The sequence below is a fragment of the Hydra viridissima genome, unplaced genomic scaffold (assembly GCF_058129835.1).
Source record: "Hydra viridissima isolate aposymbiotic clone 2 unplaced genomic scaffold, HvirCarnegie_v1 scaffold_14, whole genome shotgun sequence".
In the NCBI taxonomy this organism is placed as follows: domain Eukaryota; kingdom Metazoa; phylum Cnidaria; class Hydrozoa; order Anthoathecata; family Hydridae; genus Hydra; species Hydra viridissima.
The window spans coordinates 3,774,966-3,800,929 of record NW_028324313.1 but is presented as its reverse complement, the minus strand read 5'-3'; the positions used below and the strand labels follow the sequence as shown (position 1 = coordinate 3,800,929).

The following is a 25,964-nucleotide window of genomic DNA, read 5'->3' as shown; positions in this document are numbered from 1 at the left end:
AGAACATCTTAGAACTTAATTTGGTGTTATCAGAAGGAAGAAGCTAAGAACATCTTAGAAAATTAGAAACCTTGAGAAATCTTAAAAATAAAAGTTGAACCATCAAAATACTGTTTTTTTGTGAAATAAATTTAGCGAAATTAGTTAGTAATGCACAATTAGAAAATATTTAACAAATATTTGTCTAAAATTTTAATTTCATTCTTCAAACAAATATTACTTTCAGCCTAAATTTTTTCCAAACCCATTTAGAGTGAGTTTAAATCAACTAGCTTTTGTTTCTTTGACATATCAATATGTATATATAAAACAACCATGTAAAAGATACTTTCAAAGTACCGTATATTATGTACATATCAAAGAATTCTACCTAAAAACAAATATATTTTTTCCCCATCGAAACAACTCACTGTCACCAATAAAAACGTTGTTTAACGTGGTCCTCATCCAGTCTTCGACGGGAGTTCTCCTTTTAATTTGTAGATTATATCCATGGCTTTGACCAAAACAGATTGCGGTATTATATGGAAATCCATCAAATTATTCAAATGAAGCATAAAATTTTTGATAAGGTTGTTTTGAATAATTTGCTTTCCATGTTCTTCGGCGAAAGTGATGCAACCAGCGGCGCAGGTGAAGTCAGCAATGTAACTAATGTAAGTAGGAATGATATTTTGGTTAATTTTTTTTTTTTTTTTTTTTTTTATCCAATTAAAGTATTATACTCTTATTTAAAACACTTTTGCTGATTACAAAAATTTTTCAAGCTTCAATAAAACTTATAAAAAAATTTTTTTTTGTAGATTGGAAATTATGAAGTATTTTGGCTTTGTATTCTTTTGAGCGGGAAGATTTTTAATTAACATTATTGTTTAAATGGTGATAGCATTTAATTTGGCCTGTGTTATCGAGTCATAACTCACTCCTCAAAATTAAGATTAAATGGTGATAGCATTTAATTTGGTCTGTGTTATCGAGTCATAACTCACTCCTCAAAATTAAGATTAAATTTAAACGAGGTGTTTTGATCTATTTTTATTATTTGAAATTTTTTTTTTTTTTTTTTAAGGACAAAATCAATCTTTAAACACAATCGACTTAGCTAAGCTCTGGATGAGCTTTGTGTCGATTTTACGAATACAAAACTGAATGCTTTTTTTTAATTGATCTAAATTTTCAGCTTTTCAATTTTCTTGTATACCAGTCCTTTAAGAATATTCTAAAAATTCTCTATTGGACGACATTCTGGCAAGTTTGCTTCAACCTTTTTCTTTTGAAAGTAATAAACCACAATTTTAGCGTAACGAACAGATGTCAAGTCAGGCCAAAATACATACTCATCATTAAAATGGTGCTCTCCAATGAATGAAATTAGTCTTTTTTTTTCTATACAATAAAAAAAGTACAATAAGACTCGCATCTAAAATGAAAGTTGAAATCTTTATGTTTTTTCTTGAACGGATCTCAGTCTTTGTTGCCAGCGTTTTACCTTTGTAAGCTTGGTTGCAATCGAACTTTCGGGCTGCTTGTCTTTAAGAAATTCCATCCTTGTGGTCAACCTTTCCTTTAAACGCTTGACATTTTTTTTTTTGGGTCGACAACCACTTCCTGTTACTTTTTGACAGCTAGCTCTGCTTTCTATACGTCTTATGAAAGTATAGATATTTGATTTTGGTACAAAATCTGTCATAAAATGGTCAGCAGTGAATTGTTTCCTTTACCGTTTTGCATTTTATAAACCTTGTACACACGCTTTCTTAAGGTCTCTCTCTCTCTCTTTTTTTCAATTAATAAAAGTTTATAGATAAATTTTATATTTTTTTAATGAGAAAATTTGCAATATTTTGAATGTATTTGCAATATTTTGAATGTATTTGCAATTTTTTCAAATTGATTGTGGTGTCAAGAAATCAGTCTAAAACTGCAGGCCTAGCAAATGTTATCACCCATTAAAACTACTATTTAATTAAAAATATTATACTGAATTAACGATATTAGTACTTACCCTTTTTCCAGGACATGAATATTCCACAACTGCATTAGATGCTTTTCTCCTGCATTTAAATCGGTGAACTCATCAATCATCTGTTAACAGTATGAAAAACAATAAGACAATAATATTTTTTTACCCCCAAAAAAAAAACACATTTTTTACTTGGGGTAAAAAAAGTAACAAACGTCATTGATTGTATTTAATGTAATTCACCACATTACCTCTAAAGTTTTTTCCTTTAGCCACTCAGGTGCAATTTCGTCTTCAGCTTTTATATCATGATGAGCAAGACTGGGTAATAGCTGGTTGTTTAGTGTGTGATAATAAGACCTAGAAAATTCTGGCAAAAATGTAGCGCGTGTAATTCTCTACAAATTTGACTTTTATTACTATAACCGGGTCATAAAACACGCCAATTATCAACACAATTTTTGTTAAACTCATCACCTATTAGATTTTAATTATTTACATTTTTGTCCATAACAAATTTATATAATATGTAAACACTTCAAACAAAAATGTTTATAAACGCAACCTCAAGTCATGACCTCCCGCCTATAAGCTGAAAACATATTTTGACTTGTTGTTGTTGGGAGATCTTTAATTCCAAGTAATATTTCCAAATAGACTACTTATGACCATATACTTTTTCAAGTAAACCATATTTTCTTTTAAATTTCAACTCAATAACTGTAAAAACAGGATTACTATTGAAACATCAACATTTGTAGCTGATTTTTCAAACTTCATCCATCACTAATCTATAACTATCAAGTTTACAAAAAACTTACATAATGCTATACATTTATTTATATTAACTTATTTATTATATTTAACTAATACAACCGAAATTTTTTCATTAATTAGAAACAAAAAAAACAATAACATACCTATCATGATTCATTTGTGACAGATTTTCTGAGCGATCAACTTGGCTAAATTCTCTCATATCTTCTTTGTGTTTATACGGCCTAATCACAACCAATAAATAAATTACTTAAACAGAAACAAACAAAATATAATAAGGTTAAATGTAACTAAATAAACTTTAAAAACCTTCCAACAATTATTTCTGTTTCTGGATTCCGTTTTTTTGGAGCATTGTCAATGTCAATAAACCCAATATCTTTAATACCGTCAATTTCTAACGAGTTTTCAAAGTTCTCGTTGATACGAACATCTATTCGGTGACCTTTCTTTAAAGCCTACGAGGAGGATATGGAGATAATAAAAAGATTAGTACAACCAAATGTTTATATTTTTAACAAACAAATACTTCAATATATTTTTCTTTTTGGAGGAAATCATTTAACTTAAAAAGAAAGAGTTGCACTTTTAAGTAAAACTATCTATTAAATTTATAGCAGATTTGCAAATTCCCTTTTAAAAACTAATAAACTAATAGACTAAATTAAAAGATCAAATAGAAAACTGTTTTTAAAGTTCAGCCTAATTTTAATAGACATCACAACAACAAAAAATATAGCATAATTATTTTGTTAAAAATTCTTTTCAGAACATATATATTTATTGTGCATGATACTAATTTACAAGTTAAAAAACCAAAACATGCCATAAATTATGCAAAGTGACTTTAATTATTTTATTACCTTCCTTTTCAGAAATTTTGATGGAATATTTAATCATTTAAAGTTTTTCAAACAATTTTTTCAAGCTATTTGCATAAAAATTGCTTAAGTATTTAAAAAGAAATTATTAAAGATTTTTTACAGTTGAAGAAAAATATTTTTTTCTTTTAAGATTTTCTCAAAAAGATAATATAATCTTAGGGATTGCATAAAATTCTATAACTTGAAAGAAATCAGTTTCTTTTTTTAATTTTTCGTTTCTCTTTCATCAGCTGTGTCATTTGGTTGATTTCTAAGACAAGAAACCTTTTTCCATGACGCAATTCCATTGTTTAGCAATTAAATTGTTTTGACAAGCAACCATTTTTTATATAAAATATTTATAGGAAAAAAGACAAAAACTATTTTGGAAAGGAAATTAAAGCTAAAAAACATTTTCATAAATTTCAAAAACAAAAACGACTTTAAACATAATATCCAGATATTAGTATTGTAAAAATAAAAAATAACTCACTGTGTATATGAAGGAGAATCGAGGATGACAGGTTTTAAAGTGCTTTAATAGTATATATAACTTTTTGCAGTTCAATGCACACCAAGGACAAGCTAAACCCTCTTTGGCTTCGGTCTGCTGTCTTGTAGATCCATTGTAGATGAACCTATAAAACATTCGCATGGTTTTGTCACCAGAAGGTCCTGGTAGAGATTTGTCTTCTTTTAGTAAATCTGGCTCAAGTTTTACATTTGGAAGGGGTTTGACAACATCTTGATAAGGAGATGCAAGACATTTGTAGACAGGGGCCAGTGTTGCTATTGGTTTTGATCCCCAATTGAGATTAAATTTAATAGTTGGTCCGAATGAAAAAGCTGCAAATGGTCCAAGCTAAAATTAAATCTAACTGAATTTAAATGAAAGCAAAAAATAATCAATTTGAACATTTTTTAAAACTAGTTTTAAAATCAGTTTATATCATCTGATAATCCAATATCATAAACAACATTGTAAATTGTGTAGGAAGCTAAAGAAACACTAGAAATATTTTTTTGCTTCCCACATAATTTGCAATGAAAATGTAAAAAACACCCAAAATATGCAAAAAGTATAAGTAAGAAAAGCTATAAACCTTGGATTTAAATTTGCTTTCCCAGGAATTTGATTTTCGAATTGGTGGTGAGTTTTCATGTAACAGTAATTCATAATCACCATCTGTCAACAGACAGTTTTTAAGACGATCATAAAGAATCATTTCAGCAGAAAAAGAGGCTACAGTTGTTACAATTGGAAGTGTTGAATCAGAATCAACATTGACTTCATTATCAATTTCCCCATTTTCATATTTTTGACGCTTCAATGGACGCTGCAGACCATTTTCTGTATGTAAATAAAAACTTGAGAGAGGATTAAGTTCATGATTAAGTTCTAGAACATGATCTTTTAGATATGGTTTATATTAAACTTGATTATTGTTTGATCAAAACTTATTTCATATACCTAACTAACTGTAGTTTAATATTGTTTTAAATTGCTTAGTAAGTCACTATGTCACCAAAATACTGATGCTGTTAAATCTTTTTGGGTCCTTTTTATTATTCTAGACATTAAACTATAATAATTTCAGAGAAAATTATTAATTCACATACCTTCTGCTCTATCTGCTTTAACAGTTTTTTTTTTATAAACTTTTTTAGGGACTACAATGCTGACTGTAATAGATAATATATGGGCTTTTACAGCTCGACCATTTTCAACAAATGCATAAGGAGGGACAGTAAGATTTACAGAAGAACATGGGAGAAGAAGCTGGGTACGTGGATTCCAAGGTGCTTTGCATGAGCCAAGGTGAATAAGATCCATTGGTTCCGAGTCATTGCACTAATAAACAATGAATTAAAAAAATGAAAAAGATTTTTTTTCTCAAAGTGCAAATCACCAACCTAAAACTTAGAACCTATTATTCAATTAAGTTATACTTCAAAATTAAATTAAAACATAAAAAATTTATGATTAAAAGATAGTTTATGACATCTGACTTTCTAGTAATCACAACTAGAATCTGCTAAGTAGAATCTGCTTTTAGGTTTTTAAGCTTTCTGATTGATGAACTAGATTCTTACTCTACATGCAATAAATTAACCTTTCTAACTCTATTTAAATGGAATAATCTTAACACCAGTGTCCATTTAAAAAGGGAAAAATAACTTTATTACCTTTTTCTTTTTATGATATACTTGACACAGCTGTATCTCTACTTTGACAAAATCTTCTTTAAAAAGTTCTTGTTCTTTGGGTTCGTTAGTCTGGAAGATTTCTTCAGCAAAACCTAAAATAAGAGGCATCATTACCCTCAAGCTCCTAACAATTAGCACAGTAAGTACTTATCTGACATTGCACAAAATTGTCAAACCATGAATAAAAATTAAGATTACAGATAACAAAATTGACTTGCTTAGGATATTACCTTTAAAACCAGTGCAGTAAAGACATCCTGGTTGAAACTTGAAAACTTTTATTTATAACATTTAAGTTACTTAAATTTCTTGTGAAATTTGCTATGAAACTGTTATCTGATAAAATTTGTTATGGAAATTGTTTTCTGGTAAAGTTGTTTAACACATATTAGATAACGCTATGAATCCTTGTTATATTTAGTTAAAAAAGGTTCCTTCATGGGATATGTTAAGTTTATAACCAAGCACATTTTTATTGAGCCCTTATATTTTGCAGAATAATATTAACCAGCTATTGTATTAAAAAAAAGCAAATAATATGTCACCCTCTTCTAAAACATTACATTTCTAAAATTATGATTTGATTTTCTTTTTGTTCTATTTTGAGTAAATCTCATTTAACTTTATACAAACTTTGATAAAAAAAATGAACTCACTATATACCAAAAACATAAAGTCAAATCACTGCACTGCACTGCACTTGCAATTATGATATTGATATAAAAGCTTCAATCTCAAGTTTAGTATTTAAAAAATACATATTCTGTAAAATAGATTCTGTAAAAAAATATTCTGTAACAAAATACTTTATCAAAATATAATTTATAAAAAAATGGTTTATAAAATATATTCCTAAAAAAATTTTTTTATATATATTTTTGCAGAATATAATTTTACAGAACATTTTATTCTCTAAAAATTTGTAATTGCAAAAAAAACAATTTGTAAACACAAATCCTGTAAACATATTCTTTGAAAATTTCAACTTTGTAAATATGTATTTAGTAAAACATCTTCTGCAAAACAAGCTTTCAAGTTAATGATTCACACAGACAAGATTATAAAGACTACTGCACAATTTACCTGGACCATGAAAGAAGCCATTGAAAGATATATTTAGATAATGATTTCTAGAAAAAAATTGGAATAAAACATTAAAAAATTTAAGGATCAATTAAGCAAAAATGAACTAAAACAAAAAAATGGTCATAAATAAAAATAAATCTAAAATGATACAATCATTGTCATATTTTAATTAATTGTAAAATAATGTAAAAACTGCATTCATCATTCAGGACCCAAGGAGAAAAAGATAAAACAAGATTTGTCACCTACTCCTCGTCACATTCATTTTTAATTTTGGAACAGCCATCAGTTGATTTAAGTCCTTTTAACATTAGATCCAATTTGAAAGCTTTTCTAAGTTAATAATAATAGTAATAATAATAATAATAATAATAATAATAATAATAATAATAATAATAATAATAATAATAATAATAATAATAATAATAATAATAATAATAATAATAATAATAATAGTAATAATAACAATAATAATAATAATAATGATGATGATGATGATGATGATGATGATGATGATGATGATGATGATGATGATGATGATGATGATGATGATGATGATGATGATGATGATGATGATGATGATGATGATGATAGCAGCAACAACAATAAAAATAAAATAATAACAACATTTCTTTCAACTTAAAAGCACAACTTTATTCACCACCATCATCAATATCATTAATAACTTTTTAATCAAATTTTAAATAACCTTTTAACTTGCTGCTGTTGCAAATGCTTTGATCTGCGCTCTTTAAAGTATGACAAACTTCGGTGCAGCATGAATGGCTAAAAGAACAATAGCATGAAATAGATTAATTTGTCACATATCAGTATTGTTTGATTTCTTTTTTATGAAGTGAAAATATTCTTTTATAGAGCTTTGATTTTTTAATTAAAATAAATAATTTACTGAAAACTTTTAAAAATTCAAACAAAAAAACCTACAAAAAACCTATTTCTCTCTCATTTTTATAAAATTTTTGTTTACTCACCTTTTTCATTCCCCAAGATTAAGTCATAACATTTAGAAAAAGTCATAATATTAGAAGAAAATTCTAACAAATAAAACTTCTCATGATCATAAAAAAGATGATCTTACAGATAATTGATGCCTTCGTTGTATAAATCTGTAAATCCAAGTAGGTTCTAAGACGAATGAAAATTTAAGGAGGAAAGAAATATGCAGGGAGGATTTAGAATTAGCATATTAAACCTCAAACTGCAGGGAACTTTAATATGCTAGTTTTAAACACTCTGGTTTAAAAAGAATCTAGATATAAAACTTTTTAAAATTTAAATGTAGCAGTTTTTGTACATACTAGCATGATACCTAAAATCTAAAATTAAAAACATTTTTTCTGAGGTGAAGTTTAAAAATTAATTAAGGTTAAATTGTAAAAGATATAAGATTTTAGTTAGTATATGTTAAGGAAGGCATTTGAGAAAATTCTTAGTATCTGCTTAAAAGTAAATTCATCTATAACTTCAATATAAACATCCATTTTGTTCTTTAAGAAGGGTAAAACTACAACTTTTATAAAGAATTCTGTAAAAGCAGAGGCTGTGGCATAAGTAAAATTTAAGCCACTATCTTTTTCTGTGTCATCTGTTGGTTTTTAATTACATGTAGCATTAAATCTTTATATACATCCATTAACTAAAGGATCTTTCTAATAGCAAAGTCAGACAAACTTTGATATATGAAACTTAGTTACATATTTGAAGAATATAGTAACATGCAACTTGTTTTAAACTTTTATTTATATATTAAAAACCAAAATTTATTCCAAAATTTCTTGATGAATTGACTTTATTCATAATTAGCACTTAACATTTATTTAAACAAAAAAATTTTATATAACTATATATAGCAGATAATTTGTATTAGGGGAAATTTTTTAAACATTTATTAAGTTATGCACCCAATTTATTTACATATCATAACACATATTTTGAAATAATATATTGGGATGGATTGTGCAATATATATGACCCCCATCCAACTAAATCAACCAAAAGTAGAAAACTTCTGCATTATGACCGAATTTTTCTATGATTTTATAAAGTTAATGTACTAAGAAAAAAAAGTAGAATGATTAACAAAGAAATAATGATAGTAAAGCAAAAGAGGAAATGAATTTATTGCACAACAACATTTTCTAGGACCCTTGCACAACTTTTACACTATTATTTATATAATTTTACACTTTTACATAATTTAAAAATTGTTCTCTTCTCATCATATTATAAGTTTACATAAGCATATATAAACATGATCACATTAGCTAATTATTCTTATGAACTACTTTTAAGATCAATGGCAATAAAAATCTATTAAAGTATATTAAACTAATTGTATTATTCAAACTATAAAAGTATATTAAATTGATTGTATTATTCAAACTATCAAATCTTACTTTCATAAGTATGTAGGAAAAGCTCATAATCAGCTCGTAACTGTTCAAACTTCAATTTTCTTGGTGTACCAAGTGAAGCTTCTATCTTTTGACTTGTTGAATTCATCTTTTTATATATAAATAATAATATTAAGTAATGTAAAGAAAATATTTTCTATTTCTCATAAAGATAATTTATTTTGACCAATTGCTGCAGTAATAATATACTGGTCTTATTTTTATATTAAAATTAAATTTAGCATGTATGTGTGGATATGTGCATGTATGTATGTATGTATGTATGTATGTATGTATGTATGTATGTATGTATGTATGTATGTATGTATGTATGTATGTATGTATGTATGTATGTATGTATGTATGTATGTATGTATGTATGTATGTATGTATGTATGTATGTATGTATGTATGTATGCTTATGTATATACATAATACAACTTATTCTATATTTAACTGGTAAAGTTTATTATCTAAGGAAATGTTGATGTCGATTATAATAAAAAGATGTTGAACCAAGCAAAAAATACTTAGTCGTAGGTAAAATTATTAAAATAGGGCTCAGTATAACAATATTTAGACAGAATACAGTATGCTTTCTTGATTGATTTTTTTTCCTTTTTTACTTGACTTTTATTGTTTATTTGCATTCAAAACTTAATACATGGTTCAATTTGCATATTATTGTACAGATTTCTATTTAATTTAGACATGGCGGAAATATGTTTCTTCTTCATTATAAGTTTTATCAAGCTGTAAACAGTTAATCGTTTTTCGATAAACGATTTAGTCGATTAACCATAATCATAAATACAACACTTAAAAGTTAAACACGTTTTTAATACGCATTTTATTCGTCTTTTTAATAACCTGATAGGCGACAATGATCGGTGACAGGCATTTATTAGGTCGAACTTTGACAGTTTAATTGCAGTTGTTTAAATACGATTTCGTGTAATAGATACATTCCGCTAGGGAACATAGCTGATCATTCGTAATTGCCAACAACCAAATAATAACCCATTCTATTCGTTGACAAATATTTCTGGTGGTAAGTAATAAAACCGGATAAAGCTAAAAATTACATCCTTTTAATATTTCAGCAAAATATAAAAAACATTTCGGGACATAATTTCTGACACTTTCTCATCTTGCAATTAATGCTACATGTTTTGTTGATTTTAATACAATAATATTAAATCATTTATAGTAATAATAACAATCGACTTTCGGTCGTGACACTTTGACCCAGTAAATTAAATTTTAGTTATAATAAGGCCAACAAACTTTTAAAATACAAAAACCCAAACTGATTTGCTTGGTTATTTTTCAAGATTATAACAGTGTCAAAACAGTGTGCCGGTATATCAAAATATTGTGCCGATGTATCAAAATTATTCTGGTGTATTAAAAGATTCTATCAATATCTTCCGACGTAATAGAACAAAGAAAATTTTGAGAACTTTATATTTATATTAATGTATCAATTTTTAATAGATATTTTAAAAAGCATGACTGAAAATGCCGTAAATAAAAGTCTTGTAGATCTACGAACTTAAAGAAATTTAAAAAAATCTTTCTTGACATATTCCTATTTTATCTCGATATTCCCCCCTCCCCAACAAACAAACAAAAAAAAAAAAAAAAGAAAAAAAAAACGTTAACAAATTAATAGCATAGAAAATACAAAATAAGTATACAGCCTTTTAAATTTGTTTTACTTATCTACTCAATAAAATATGTTTATTATACATCTGGAAAGGGAGTTTTAAGGATAAATTGAGTCGCTTAGACAACATCTTTAATTACATGGAACGTGGCTTCTTGTTTTTCAGTCAGCTTCGTTCTTCGGTAATTTTCGTAGTGTGTTATCTTAGTGACTTCGATCATATCTTCCATGTGTGTCCTACATGGAAATGATGAAGAAAACAGTTTAAAAATGATGCTTTAAAAAAAACTTTAAAAGTATTATATTTCTTCAGTGTAAGTCAAGCTTTAAACTTACTTAATTAGGAGATCTCTGAGCAGGGGAAATTCACAGTGGGCACGATTCTCAACTGTAAAAAAAAAAATTAACAAATTTTTAATAAAATAATAATAGAATAACAATAATAGTAATACAAAAAATAGTTGCTGAAAAACAGGACTTGAAATTAAATTAAAAACAGAAAAACAAAAACACAATCAATGTAATGACCTTCTATAACGCCCCATTTTGTTTTCCTTCCAAGAACGTTTTTATTACCGACGCTTACATATCTATCACTTCCCACAACTGCAAATGGAATTTGCTCCTACAACATGATTTAAACTTACTAGCAAAGATGTTTGTTTTACGCAAGTAAAAACAGAAGCTGATTTAAACATTAGAGAAACGGAATGCATGGAAAGTCGCAACACAGACCTAAATTTATTATGGACTTTAATACCTTGACTCGAATATTCATTTTGACTTCTTCTTCAGTTAAATTTGAGTGCATGATTGGATAAATATTCAAATTGTTCAATAGTATGTCTTCTTTTATCTGTGTATAAAAATAACATAAATTTACTTCAGATTTCGAGTATTTACTTAAACATTTTTTATTTGAAACTACTTGATAAAGAAAAGAAAAAAAAAAAATTAACGGAGTCATTCACTCTTAATTTGTCAAACAAAAATAATTTTCGGATAATTACCCTGCATTTAAAAGCTTCTCTCTCCTCCAAAGTTAAAGTATCTGCTTTTGCAATAACAGGAATAACATTTACACATTTATCTAGGTGTTTCATTACTAGTATGTCTAGAGGTTTTAATCTAAAGAGATCAGAAACTTCAAAACATTTTTCTAAATCATTTTTATTTTACACCACGAATACTATAAACTGGAGAGCTTATGGTTTTTTGTTGTGCAAAAAATGCTGCAAAAAGTATAAAATACCTACTAACATACAAAATTATCAAACCAATAATACAAAACTAGCAAGTAAAACTAAATTTTCTTTAGCTTTACCAACTTTTTTTTACCACAAAAATCAGGGAAAAAAAACAACCTGTGACCAGTTGGAGAAATGAAATAGAGGCAGCAATGGACACGATTGTCAGGAATTTTAATTCTTCTATTGATACTTATTTCCTCATTTAAATAGATATCGTATTGGCGGTTTATGTAACCAACAACTGGCTCCCAGCTTAAATAAAATAATGCAAAAAAATCAAGGGACAGTGAGGAGCATTTTTTACATGGAGAGAATTTCCTTTTTAACTAAACTCATGACTATATTGCTTCAACCCTGGGTCATTTATGTTTTGACAGCTCAGACAAAAAAATCATTCTTTCAGTAGAGACACACACTCCCTATCCTATTAGTTTTTTAGAAATCGTCATTTCACATTACAAGTCTTTATTGTTAAATTAATCACTCACCAGTCTTTGTTGTTAATTTGATCACCAAAACCAGGAGTGTCTGTTACAGTAAGCTTTAGATTAACACCCTTCTCTTCTAAAACTGTAAAAAAAGGAAATTTTTTTGCAATTTTTTACCTTTACTAACAATGCTATTACCATCATTAATATTATTATAACTACCATTATCACTACTGTTAATACTATTATTAACATAGAACCAATTTCTATGAAAGTAAAAATTTTATGTAATTTTGCCAGATTAAATGTTAAATTCCTTGAAGATAAAAACTTAAATTTGTGATTACTTATCATTACACATCATATTATTTAATTTTTAGTGCCTAAGTATTCAAATGCAGGTATCATAGCATGAATTAAAAATTAACATTTTAGGTTTTAATGCTGTAGAATGCTACACATTACATAACAAAATATTGACATAAGGGTTCAATTTGTTGAAAATAGACAGCAAGCCAACCTGTTTATGACATGCAGGGCAAAAGATAATATTCTAAAAAAATTAGATTTTGTTATGAAATACCAGCGAAGTCAAAAACAACAAATTGGTAAAAATTATACTAAAAAATTTACTTTCTGGGATGACTTTAAAAACCTAAAATTATTTGATTTAAAATATTTTTTTTTTTTTTCTTTTTTTTTAGAAACTTTGATTTTAGAAAATAAGAAAAATAAAGACAACAATATTAAAGATTTTATTGAGCATCAATATATTAGAGAAAGAGAACTTACCATGTGTAATGGTTTTAATTTCTACAGTTTTGGGAATAGTAGTGTTTTCTGGAGTACAACTAGCTCGTGCTGCACGTGTTTTAAACAGTGTGTTGATCAGTGTTGACTTACCCAGGCCTGATGAACCTGACAAGAGCAAGAACAAGTCGGAACAAATTTTAACCAGTTTTTATCAAAAAAACTAAAAATAAAATGTTGAATTTTTTTCTAACAAAAAAAAAAAAAGAGAAAGATTTAAGAAAATACAAAAAGAAAACAATTCACCATACCAACAACCATAATGTTGAATTCAAAACCACGCTTTAATGCATTTAGTCTAAGCTGTTCCTGGATAGAATCAAAACCAACATAGCCATCAACAGGTGTTTTCAATTTGATACCCCACTGAGTAGTCATTCCCATGGTCTCCAACATAATGTTGAGAAAGTTGTTGTATGATAGCATTCCTTAAAATATTTTAAGAGATTTTTATATTTTGCTGATTAAAAACATTTTTTAAGTAAAGACTTGATTTTAAAGTACTGTTTTAGTTGCAAAAGTATAGCTGTATCTAGTTTTCTATGCTCAATTAGGTGCATAGTTAACTTGGTGTAATAAATGCTTAGGCAGAGGTTTTTCTGAGAATCAAACAAATCTGAGCAGAGCAATGTTCTTTCACAACTTTTAAGTTGTGTTTATTCAACTTGTGTTAGCAAGACGCTGTATTCTAGCAAAAAGGTGATTCCACACCCAGCAGTATCATTGATAAAGTCTGCCTTATGGACAACCTCCTTTGCTTTCAAGGAGCCTGAACTTGTTAGCAAAGTTTAAAGATCTACATTCAAATTTATAATGGCTAGAAAAGATTTTTTGTCACCATACTTTATCAATTATGGCATCTTAGGCTAGTTTTCATGGAAATTTGGTCATAAATGTCAAGATTTTGACATTTTATGTTGCCTTTCTCTAAGACAACTAAATGTTGATGATTGAGTTTTTAAAAGAAGTTTAAAGAGCAATAATTTGTGAAAGAGAACTTCATAAAAACTCCAAGACAAACTACACAGAAATCTCCAAGATCTTGACAAATCAGTTAGGGCCCTCATTAGCTAATACCTTTGATTAATTTATGGCTAATTAATTAACAGTTAGTTGATTGTCATAAAATAGGAAAACAATTATATTTAGCTTTTTTTACCTTTCTCAGATCGAGCTTCAGCTTTTTTATTCACTATTTCTTTTTCTGTCTCACTAAAGTTTGGTCCCATAAGCTGAACAGCTAATGTAGTAATGGTAGCTACATCCACACGCCCAGTCTCTTCAACATCAGCAAACTTAAATACTTTGAGGAGTGCTTTAAAGAACAAGATCATAGAGTATAAGAAAATCAATAGCAACTATTACTACAAGCTAAAAATTACTTGATAACTGTTAAAAACAAAAATACATAATAAATGAAAAGTTTTACCATCAGCCTGTGAGTTGGTCAAAACGCTCTAAAATAGAAATAAGGTTAATAAAGTAAGAAATTCTGAACAAATTAATTATTACTATTTCTATTTAACTTTTTAAACTTCAAAAATTTAACTTCACTATTTAATCTTTTTAGACTTTCAACTATCATTTACATTAAAAAGAGTTGAGAAAATTGATTTTAATCTTCTGATCCTTGCATTTGAATTTGAATAGATAAGGAAATAAAAGGTAGATAAAAATTCTCTTTGGGATCAAAAAATAACTTATTTGCGTGTGATTTTACATTGGTTTATTTCAACTATTAAACTTGCTTACAATATGGAACAAAAAAAGATTGTATTTTGAATTTAAATGATCTCTTTATATTGATAAAATTGTGGCACAAGGCTTGGACTTTTACCCCTAAAAAAATTTAGTTCACCTAAAAGATATGTAGAGTTCTCTTAATTTTTTTAAGAATGAATAAACAATTTTTGAAAAGTTTAGTAATAAGAAACTTCCAATTTTGCGGTACATATAATTCTGAAAATCTCCACCAATTTTCATAACATCTTGCACCAGGTTATGCCATTCCAAACAGTCATAAATTTGTATGACTGTTTGGTATGGCATAACCTGGTGCAAGATTTAGAGAATATATTTGTTTTAAAATATTGCAGGTGCAAGCATTAAGATCAATGTAGATCTCTAAAGAACAATGTTTAAAGAATTTCTCTTTCCACTTTTGTAAGTGGACAACAACAGTGGCATATGATTTTAAGAAGATCATGCTTACACCTCACATGGACTTTAGTGATAATCTTTAACCTAACTTGACATAGACTTCTTTATAATCACAATGGTTAAAAAACTAGGTGAATTCTAGAGTCAATTTAGAGTCAGAAAGCTTATCTCTTTATAAGGTGTTCATTACATTTAAGATAAGCACACTTGATCATTTGATTACATCACTTGATCAAAGATGCTAATGTATTAGTACTTTCTGTAAATTAAGAACATTGGCCACCCTAGAATTATCCACAATGGAGCTTTTGTCTTTGAAATCTGAACTTTATATTTTAGTTTTGTGTTTTAAGAGCATTTCCAATTGATTTCAAGTACTAAAAAGTCTTTTATACAGTTCCATCTGAGCTCTAAACTAAGACAAATCAGCACTACTAGAGCCAGAATCTTAAGAAACATGGTTTCATTCAAGAGATATAATATTGGGAAGTTATGTAGTTAGTACTAGCCACTACTGAAAACTTTAATTTTCTTTTGGAATCTTACTGCTAGCTTTATACTGTGGGATGGGTAGATGTATTTTTTAGTTTAAAAGCCAACTAAAAAGTTAATCAATATGACATTTAAATTTTTAAAGATCTGTTTCATTTATCAATTTTAGAAATCATTTGAAATTTCTCTCAATTTGAATTAATCTCTGATTGTTTACACAGTAAGAAAAGTATCTGTGGCTCATGGTAAATTTACAATCTATTTAAAATAAGGATATTCTTCAAAAACGTTATCCTCCTCAATCAACATATCTTTCAAGTTTGACTTTTGCTTTCCTTTTTAAATTACTTCAGTTTTTAAATTTTAACACCAAAAAAAATACCAACTTAATTTTATCTATTAACTAATATAGATATAATAAAGGGTGATTTTTTAAAAGGTATAGGATTTAATTAAAAAAAAATTTGAAAAAATTGATGAAATCTTTATTTGAGTTGATAGAAAGGTCGACATAATTTAATGTTTAAAGATTATTTCATGTAAATGTTGGCTGCGGCTCTGCTTTAGATGGCCCATGCATAAGGTCCAATTTTGGCACACTCTCTCCAACATATCAGCCAGTATCTCACAAATAAATGCTTTAATATTGGCTTCCAGTTCATCAATTGTTGCTGGTTTATCCCTGTAGACATTAGCCTTAACATGGCCCCACAAGAAATAGTCCAAAGGCGGTAAATTATACAATCTAGGCGGTAAATCATACGATCTGGGCGGCCAATCAACGGGCCCCAAACATGAGACAAACTGCTAACCGAACCTGCCTCTCAATTGGGCCATTGTTTTGTGTGCTGTGTGGCATGTGGCACTGTCTTGTTGAAACCACATGTCACCCAAGTTCAGCTTTTCTATTTTGGGCAAAAAAAAGTTTGTAATTATTGCACCGTACACTCGCCATTCACAGTAACTTTTCGGTCATTGTCGTCTTTGAAGAAGTACAACCCTATAATGCAACCGGGCCATAATCCACACCAAACAGTGACTTTTTCGGGATACATTGGTAGCTCTTGCAATGCTTCTGGCTGGTCTTTACTCTAGATGCAGCAATTTTGCTTGTTAACGTATCCATTCAACCAGAAATGAGCCTTGTCACTGAACCCAAAATTTTAATAAAAATATGGCTCTTCCTCCAAATTTGCCAGCACCCATTCACCAAATGTTAAATGTTGTGGGAGGTTGTGTGGCTTCAATTCTTGCACCAGCTCTATCTTATAAGGTTTTACACTCAAATCCTTTCGCAAAATTTTCCACGTAGTGGAGTAACAGATGCCAAATTGCTGCACATTGACATTTCACGATCATCACTTACACTGGCAGATACAGCTGCAATATTTTCTTCAGTCCTCACTCTATGTATGCGTGTTGGTGGTTTAATGTCCAATAATGTAAACTGGGTTCAAAATTTAGTCACAAGCTCCCTCAGTAGGCCGACCAAACTGCCCATAAATTGGAAGAAGTACGTGATGCACTCTCTTAACCGAGCATGAATTTTGATAGTAAAATTCAATAATTTGTAAGAGTTGTTCGTTCGTAAGTCGACTCATGTTAAATTATAGACCAAATTGAACAAGTTTGACAATGACACAAGACACAATGCAAGCATGATCTGTCAAAACCAGTGTTGCCAAAAAGATACCAGCAAAAAAATCACTCTATAAGGCATCATAAACCCTAAATGCCATGTGTGTATATAGAGTAACTTTAAAAGAGTAGGGACCAGCTATTTTTTTAATCACTTTTTGCTTAGCTACTTAAAGTTTTAATGAAAGAACTTTTATGGCAGTTATTTTGATTGGATGGAACACTGGGAATAAAAAAAAGGTGCATATTTCACTCAATTCCCTTCACTAGCAACCACTGTCAACATCAAGGTTCAAACAGTCTGGTTATTGGTGTTTTTGATAGTGTTTTTTCCAGAGCATGTTGACTGCCTCATAAAGTAATGAAACTTAAACAACCATCTAAAGGATTCCTGAAAGTTTACTATAAAATCCTATTTGGACCAAAGACACCCAACTTACAGTATTTTGGTCTAGATTTTCTCAACTTATGCAAAAAATTATTTTCTGTTAGATGGTTTTTTAACTTTAGCTTGTTGATCTTAATGGTCCCAAATATATTTGAACAGAGTAAGGTTTTATAATAGCCTCTCTAGTGAGTGATTGCCCAAACTTTTAATTTCCATTAAAGATTGAGTTTTGGCAAATCAATTTTTATAAGAAACTGCTTCATCACAAGACATCTTTTCAAACATTCATATAACAACCTCTTAAAACTCTTGAGTATCGAATCCTGTGTCTTCTGCAAACTTCCTTTTGATCTTCATATTCTGTTTGATATGACTTATTGTTTTAAAAATATTCAAATAAAAAGAGGTGTAAAAATTGCTGAAATATTAAATAGAAAAAATTAAATAGCTGCATTATGGTTTATACAATTTGTATTAAATATTTTTAAAAATTAAAAAAAAAAATTACCATTAAGTCTATCATAAAAATTCCATCAATTTCTAACAGAAAATTTTAAAATTACAAGCAAAATATTTTTTAAAAAAGAAGAGGCCTCATTTTAGAAAGCTACTGTAAAATTACAGTTCATTTAAAAACATTTGATTTTTGTTTTTTAAATGTCAACTTTTATAAATGGTGTTCTGTACAAAATTGGTCAGATTTTTTATATAATTAAATTAAAAAGTTTACTTAATTTCATTCAAAATCTTTGAGGTGCAATTACTCATCTGGAAAACTAATGTCACTTCCATCAAAGATATACCTTTTTTATTTTTGAATGGGACTAAACTTCCATTTAGCACTTAGATATACCTTTTAGATTCCAAAAAATGGAATCTAAAAGGTATATCTAAGTGCTAAATGGAAGTTTAGTCCCATTCAAAAATAAGTACAGATAGAAAAAAAAAAATTTTAACAGGATTAATGGCCAGTATCTATAAAAGAAAAGTATCAAGTAAGTAGCAAAGTATAAAGTAAAAGCAGAGAAACTATGGACTGTTTTAAATTTAAAAAAGGACTGGTTCAAATAAGAGAAACTTTAGACTGGTTTAAAAGATTCTAACATCGTTCAAATGTTTTCAATAGGATTTAGATCAGAGCTTCCAGTGGGTTACACTAAAGTTTATATTATTTAGCTGTGGTCAACTGGAGGCTCTGACCTAAACCCATTGAAAACATTTGGGTAATGTTAGAGTTTATACAAATAACAAACAATATTCATTAAATATGCTTAAAAGTTGCAATATACAAAGCTTGGGAGTCACAAGAGGTTAATAATCTCAAAGATTTTGGGAATAACAGATGGTAATAATCTCAAAGACTTGGGAAAACCACGTTTTCTAACTGATAGAATGAAAAGGAGGAGCAACCAAACATTATCTTTTATAAGCAATCATGTTGCCAAAACTGTACATCAAAAGAGCAAAAATTGAAATTTATAATGCTTATCTGAATTCTATATAAATAGAAGCAACACAAACGTAAGCTTAGATATTACGTTCAGCTTAGAATTAGTTAACATAAAAACTGTTAGATGTAGAAAGAATCCTGTTAATTTGGGATATCGAATACTTCCTCTTATAATATACTGCTTCTAAAATATAAAAAAGGAATATCTGGTGTACCTTTCCTGTTTCTAAATCCATATTTTGAGTTTGTTTTTCAATAATAAGAACCAGCTAAATTCATCAGAAATGTCTCATTCCCGCCCTTGTTTATGTCAACTTAGAAGGAAGCGAAATTTTTAATAAACAAAGACGTTTGAGCACCGAAAGAAGTTTGAGCACTCCTTCTCAGAAGACGCGTATGCATAGTCTCAATTAAGCATCGGCGTTACCGCACCGGCGGTAAAAAAATTTCGGTAAAATGCGGTAAAATGCGGTAAAACGCGTAATACGCATTTTTACCGCAGTGCGGTAAAAATGCGTATTACGCACTTTTACCGTATGCGGTAAAAATGCGTATTACGCACTTTTACCGTATGCGGTAAAAATGCGTATTACGCGTTTTACCGCATTTTACCGCAGTGCGGTAAAAATGCGTATTACGCACTTTTACCGTATGCGGTAAAAATGCGTATTACGCATTTTTACGCTTTCTTGTAACAGAAGACGGTAAAATTGCGTAAAAATGCGTAAAATCGGTAAAAATGCGTAAAAATGCGTAAAATGCGTAAAAATGCGTAAAAACGGTAAAATTGCGTAAATACGGTAAAACTGCGTAAAAGCGGTAAAAATCGGTAATTTCGGTAAATTGTGATAAAAGTTTGTATAAGCGGTAATTATTATGGTACTACCAACCTCAAAGTTCTTCAGTGATCTGATTAGTATACCAAAATCACTACCGAATCAAACCATCTTCAAGAAACAATGTCTCTTTGGAATTATTTTACCAAGCTAGACAGAGAAGAGGATAACATCTCTGGCTCTGGCAGAAAATCAGGATTTGCTGAGTGCAATAAGTGCAAAAAAGTGATTAAGCTGTCTCAAGGTAGCACCAGTGGAGTTAAAGCTCATTTAAAGTAAGTGTTTTACTCTTACTATAATTTAGTATATTTTAAACCACTGATCTCAAAATATAACTAGATAGCGTATTCTATTGTTGTTTTCGAAAAAATATTGAAGCAAAAATTGGCCTTCAATATTTTTTAAAGTTTACAAACAAATTTTTAAAAAGTTTATAGAAATGAAATGATTTTAAAAAAATTAGACAATTAAAGAAATTGTTTATTTAAATGTTAAAGTTCAAAATATTCGATATAATTTTTTTATGTGCAATTTACGATTAAATTAATATTTATGTATAACTTATGTACCTTTTAGTTCTTAGTTACCCAATACAGTGTGCTAGAAGGTTGATAACACAACTGAATGGTAAGCGGCAGTGGTGTCTACCTACAATTTTGACAAATTTTATATTTTCAATAACGCAACATGCAGTTGTGCTACTAACCTTCTCAGGGCGTGTCTAGGGGATGTCTGCTACGTCGCTGGACATACCCAAAATATGTATCTTTATATATTTTTTCACAACTTCAATATTTTGAATAAATATGATGCGTCGGTAGATTTTTTATGAACTATCTATTACTGAAACATTGTAATTCGCATCCTTTTAAACATATATAATTCCACTATTTTATTTCAGATCCTGCAATCCGCTATCTTTTTACCAGATGCAAAAAGTCGATAACGAAAATAAAGAGAAGAAATTTCAAGAAAAGAGGAATGCTCAGGCAGAGGCTGATAAGTCCAGTACCATAAGAAGATATTTTGGTCCTATTAATAAAAACAAAAGGCTTGATAACCTCCCACATGATGCATCATCAAGTCACCAAACAAAAATGGACGACTTTACTGAAACAATAAAGTGGCCTTCACAAAGTGCTCAACAGTTGGAATTTGATACCATCCTAACCCTTTCACTAGTTCTCTCTAACCTCCCGTTTCACGTTATTGAAACTGCTGGCTTCAAAATGCTGCTGAATTATCTTTGTCCACAAGCCAACCTAAAAAGTCCAACCATCTTATCCAAATTCAAGCTACCAATGATTTATCTAAGACGTGATGTAAAAATGCAAATTGAGAGAGACATCCCGCATTGCGAAATGGCAGCTTTCACTACAGATGGATGGACTGCAAGAAATGGTGATCCCTTCGTCTCCCTTACATTGCATTATGTTACCAAAGACTTTGAACTCAAAAACTTATCTTTGGATTGCCAAAACTTTATTGGGAGACATACAGGGGTTTTGCTTGCACAAGGAATAGACCACATGATTTCTCAATTTCCTGGTCTTCAGAGGGAAGACCTTTACAAAGTGGGTGTTACTGATGCTGCAGCCAACATGAAGAAAGCAATCACGGAAAGCAAAGAGATCAGTGATCATCTAACCTGTGCCGATCATCTGCTCAACACTTGTTTAACAAAGGCTGTAGAAAAATCAGAAGGAATCAATGGTATAATTAAGAAATGTAAAGGGCTTGCTCAAAGGACCCACCAAAGTTCATTAGACTGGCAGGACATCAAGAAAGCGTGCGTGGAAGCAAATATAGAACCAGTCAAGATCATTCAGCCAATTGTAACAAGATAGAATTCTAACTTTATGATGCTTAAGTCAATCCTCAGATTGAAGGCTGGTTTACTGGTTGCTCTAGAAACTCTAAACAAACCAGATCTTCAAAGTTTGATTCCGGATGAGTTAGAGTTTATTAGTATTTACAACATTTTACCATTTTTGGCAGAATGTAAGCGATGCTCTGATTCCTGGTCTTCTGAAAATCTAGTGACTATGCATAAAGTTCAAAAAGACATATTAAATCTCCACTTGCTTTGCAAAAGAACCATAAATGACATTGAAGAGCGTGACCCTCAAGTTGCAGAGTGCCTACACAACTTCATGAAAGAATTTGAGAAGGGTTTACCTAATTATGGCGTTGGAGTCAAATACTATAATGTGGGTTCACTTCTGCACCCATATTATAGAGGATATACACTCAAAAATATTGCAAACAGTGAGGAAGGGAGGGAAGCCGCCATCAAGGAATTGGTTGACAATCACCCAACCACAATCCAGTTCTGCGAGTCATTGGTTAATGATCATACTTCGCTAGAAACATCAGATCTTGACGAAACTATGGATCCAGTGGACCTTGAGTTTTTGAAAGACAGGAGGCAGGTTTCAGCGCATCGCCCTGGGACTTCACAGCCTAGCCAATCAAAGCTCAAGCCACCCTTGATGCTTGAATTTGAAAAGTATCAGACTATGGCCTTACCTGAAAGGGATGTGGATGCTTTAGAATGGTGGAAGCAAAATAAAAATGAGTTACCTTTGCTAGCTGGTCTGGCTAGAAGTTACTTGGCTATACCTGTGACTTCTGCTTCATCAGAAAGAATGTTTTCAGTAAGAGGTAGGACAGTTACTGACTTTAGACATAATGTAAAACCAGAAAACACTAGCATGTTAGTTTTTGTGAGTCAAAATTACGCAAGGGTTCCTTCTAACCTCAACGATTGGGAAAAAACTTGCGAAGAAGAGCCGTATGAATTACCACATGTCACACCACCAACTAAGAAGACTCACCAACAGGGAAAGTCACATAGTCGAACTGAAACTAAAAAAAGAGGTGCACTTGAAAAGGCTTCTCCAACTTTATCAGATACTCAAACTGGTCCTGAACCTAATAAGCAACAACAGCTACAGTTAGATACTCAAGAGAGCCAAAGGACTCTAGCTCAACAAGAAGGGTATGAAGTGACTCAAGGTAAAGACCAAACTCAAAGTGTCTCTTTGTTTATTCCAATGACACTCCAGCACAATCAAAGTAGAATCAAAAAAGCAAAATTAGGTAATATAATGAAGTCAAATTGGAAGGGGAATGAGAAAAAAAAGTACAGAGCATCTGAGCTTGCAAACATTTTATTAGAGACAGATGGTGATATATCTGATGATTAATTTTTTATCAATAACTTGTTTGTTTAAAACTGTAAATGTAATATTTACTAATAGAAATACAAAAAGCAATTTAAAGTATCTTTTTTTAGTTTTTCGGTAATCAGCAAAAAAAGAGGTAATTTGTGACAAAATGCGGTAAATCGTGATAAAAAGCGGTAAAAAGTGATAAAAACGGTAAAAAGTGATAAATGCGGTAAAAAGTGATAAATGCGGTAAAATTGCGTATTACGCATTTTTACGCAAAATTACCGCGGTAATTACGCATTTTTACGCATTTTTACGCTTTTTACGCAGATTTACGCATTTTTACGCAAATTTACGCAAATTTACGCATTTTACGCAAATTTACGCATTTTTACGCATTTTACGCAAATTTACGCATTTTTACGCATTTTTACCGACGGTGCGGTAACGCCGATGCTTAGTCTCAATAGTTGAGATATTAAAATGCGGTTAATCTAATGTGCTCACTTGGGTTAATTTCTATAAACCAGATAACTGACAACAATCGGTAACAAGAAGGAATAAATTGTTATACGATGATTGCCGATTACAAATGATAAGCGGTTGATCATGTATGCTTGCTTATGATTTAAATAATACGCTGCCTAGTTTCATTTTGATTGTCATGTCGGAAGCCATGCTAACAAATGATATTTCTGATAATTGAGATACTTAAATGATTTAATTTGTTTAAAAATGTCCCAAATTTTAGAAGCAAGTATTTCATTTCTTTAACACCTAAAAAGACTTATGTTGAAAATGTGTTTCCCTTTGAACGACGTGTACTAAATATGAAATTGGCTTGCCTGCTTTTAGTACACGAACAAAATTAAATTTAATGAAATGAATAGTTTCCCTAATTCCATTACTTAAAAGTTTCATCTTTTCTGAAAATATTGCCGTTTTCTCAAATCTTATGACAAAAGACAAAATCTTATTGAAAAAGACAGCGCAGACTAAAGTGAATATTAGGCGGCGAGTGTGTATTAAAAAGAGATTTTGATAATCCTAATAATAAAGCTCTATGATTCTGAAAGTATTTTATGACTCTGGATACGAAGAGCTTGTTCCGACCCTTCACAAACTGTACATGGGGTGCAAACATCTGGTGTTAGAGTAATTGTTTTATAAGTTGTCTTTTCAAATGAGGGGCTTTCAACCATCCTTCGTTAATTTATTGATTTATGGTTTTTAATGAGTACTTTCTCAACAAAGTACTCATTAAAAACCATAAATCCCCTCATTTAAAAAGGTATCATGTTTTATAATTTTTATGCGAAAATCTTTTATATTTCTGTTGGGAGTGCAGATTGGTTTGAGCATACTCTACGCGTATTAAAACGCGTAAAAAAAAAAATAAAAACAGTATTACTTATAACTAAATCGAACTGTTAAACTCTTATAAATTACGTCTGACTTCACGATTACAAAGTATTTTATGGATTATATGTTTTAACATCAATTAAATACACATAAATTATATAGAGTAAACCCAAACATTGGTAAAAAATAATAATTCAAAACTTCCTTCACATCTAGAATTTATTGGGTGTGAAAAAAACTTTCACAATTTTTAAGACTATTATTATTGCCGTTAAGTAATTGCAATTAGAGGCAACCACTTTCTTCCATTTATTAATCATAGATCCCTTCCTTGTAGAAGGGATCTATGATTAACAAATGGAAGTCAGTTTGGATGCGAAGTAATCAGCCAGCTAATCTTTAAGACTCTCGTCATTCGCAAAGGTTACACATTGTATGGCATTACTAAGAGATTAAAAGAATGAAAAACTTTTGGTACTTGATCCGAAGTGTAAAGCGGGCGGATCATAATTTTCTAGCCTAACTCCATCAGTTTCTCGTGAGTTAATCTTGCAATAGGATTATAAAAATAGGAATAATGTAAGAATGGAGCTTTTTTCAGACACGGAGTTCTGAGATTTTTGCTACAAATTCGTCCATTTATTCTCAGTACAACTATCTCGCAATAAACGACATTATGATCTTTCGAGGATAAAGATTTTAATCTGTGTTTGTACCAGTACTCCAGCATCAATCCATGATCTCTTGCATTGAACGTTTGTTTGGAGCTCCCATTTTTCATCACCAGTCACAATAATGCTTAGCCAAGCGGTTATTCGTTTATAAGAGCGCAGAGAAACTGCTATCTTAAGAAATGTTCAAAACTTTTTGTAAAAAAAGTCTGGCCTTTTTTAGAAACGGTTTCATTCCGGTTTTTTAAGTCGGTTCATCCGGGCTAATTCGATTTTTGAATAAAAAGGTAAAAAAACCGAGCGTTTTTGATATTTAAAAATCTAAG

General features: G+C 29.8%; 2 protein-coding genes across 4 annotated transcripts; both read right to left on the bottom strand.

Moving 5' to 3' along the window:
* Window positions 1-318: 318 nt before the first annotated feature.
* On the bottom strand, window positions 319-9,454 carry LOC149878898 (polycomb protein suz12-like). 3 transcript variants are annotated; one of them, XM_090071507.1, is made up of 14 exons: window positions 9,315-9,454; window positions 7,997-8,043; window positions 7,607-7,683; window positions 7,147-7,230; window positions 6,895-6,941; window positions 5,791-5,903; window positions 5,224-5,455; window positions 4,707-4,954; window positions 4,097-4,465; window positions 3,050-3,198; window positions 2,884-2,964; window positions 2,215-2,323; window positions 2,006-2,085; window positions 319-651 (listed from the first exon to the last, which is right to left on the bottom strand). In XM_090071507.1, exons 1-14 carry the CDS (start codon window positions 9,418-9,420, stop codon window positions 444-446), a joined length of 1,950 nt encoding a protein of 649 aa, XP_089927633.1. In that variant the 5' UTR covers window positions 9,421-9,454; the 3' UTR covers window positions 319-443. The 3 variants fall into 3 exon arrangements, with proteins under 3 accessions (XP_089927633.1, XP_089927635.1, XP_089927634.1); XM_090071509.1 differs by having other exon boundaries at window positions 7,143-7,230; window positions 9,315-9,423; XM_090071508.1 differs by lacking the exon at window positions 7,147-7,230.
* A 986-nt stretch (window positions 9,455-10,440) lies between these two features.
* LOC145193048 (neuronal-specific septin-3-like) lies at window positions 10,441-19,994 on the bottom strand. The gene is made up of 12 exons (XM_080070432.2): window positions 19,812-19,994; window positions 14,898-14,925; window positions 14,628-14,783; window positions 13,720-13,896; window positions 13,451-13,576; window positions 12,719-12,800; window positions 12,345-12,482; window positions 11,991-12,108; window positions 11,741-11,836; window positions 11,509-11,605; window positions 11,317-11,368; window positions 10,441-11,217 (listed from the first exon to the last, which is right to left on the bottom strand). Exons 1-12 carry the CDS (start codon window positions 19,830-19,832, stop codon window positions 11,100-11,102), a joined length of 1,209 nt encoding a protein of 402 aa, XP_079926558.2. The 5' UTR covers window positions 19,833-19,994; the 3' UTR covers window positions 10,441-11,099.
* Between the last annotated feature and the right edge of the window lie 5,970 nt (window positions 19,995-25,964).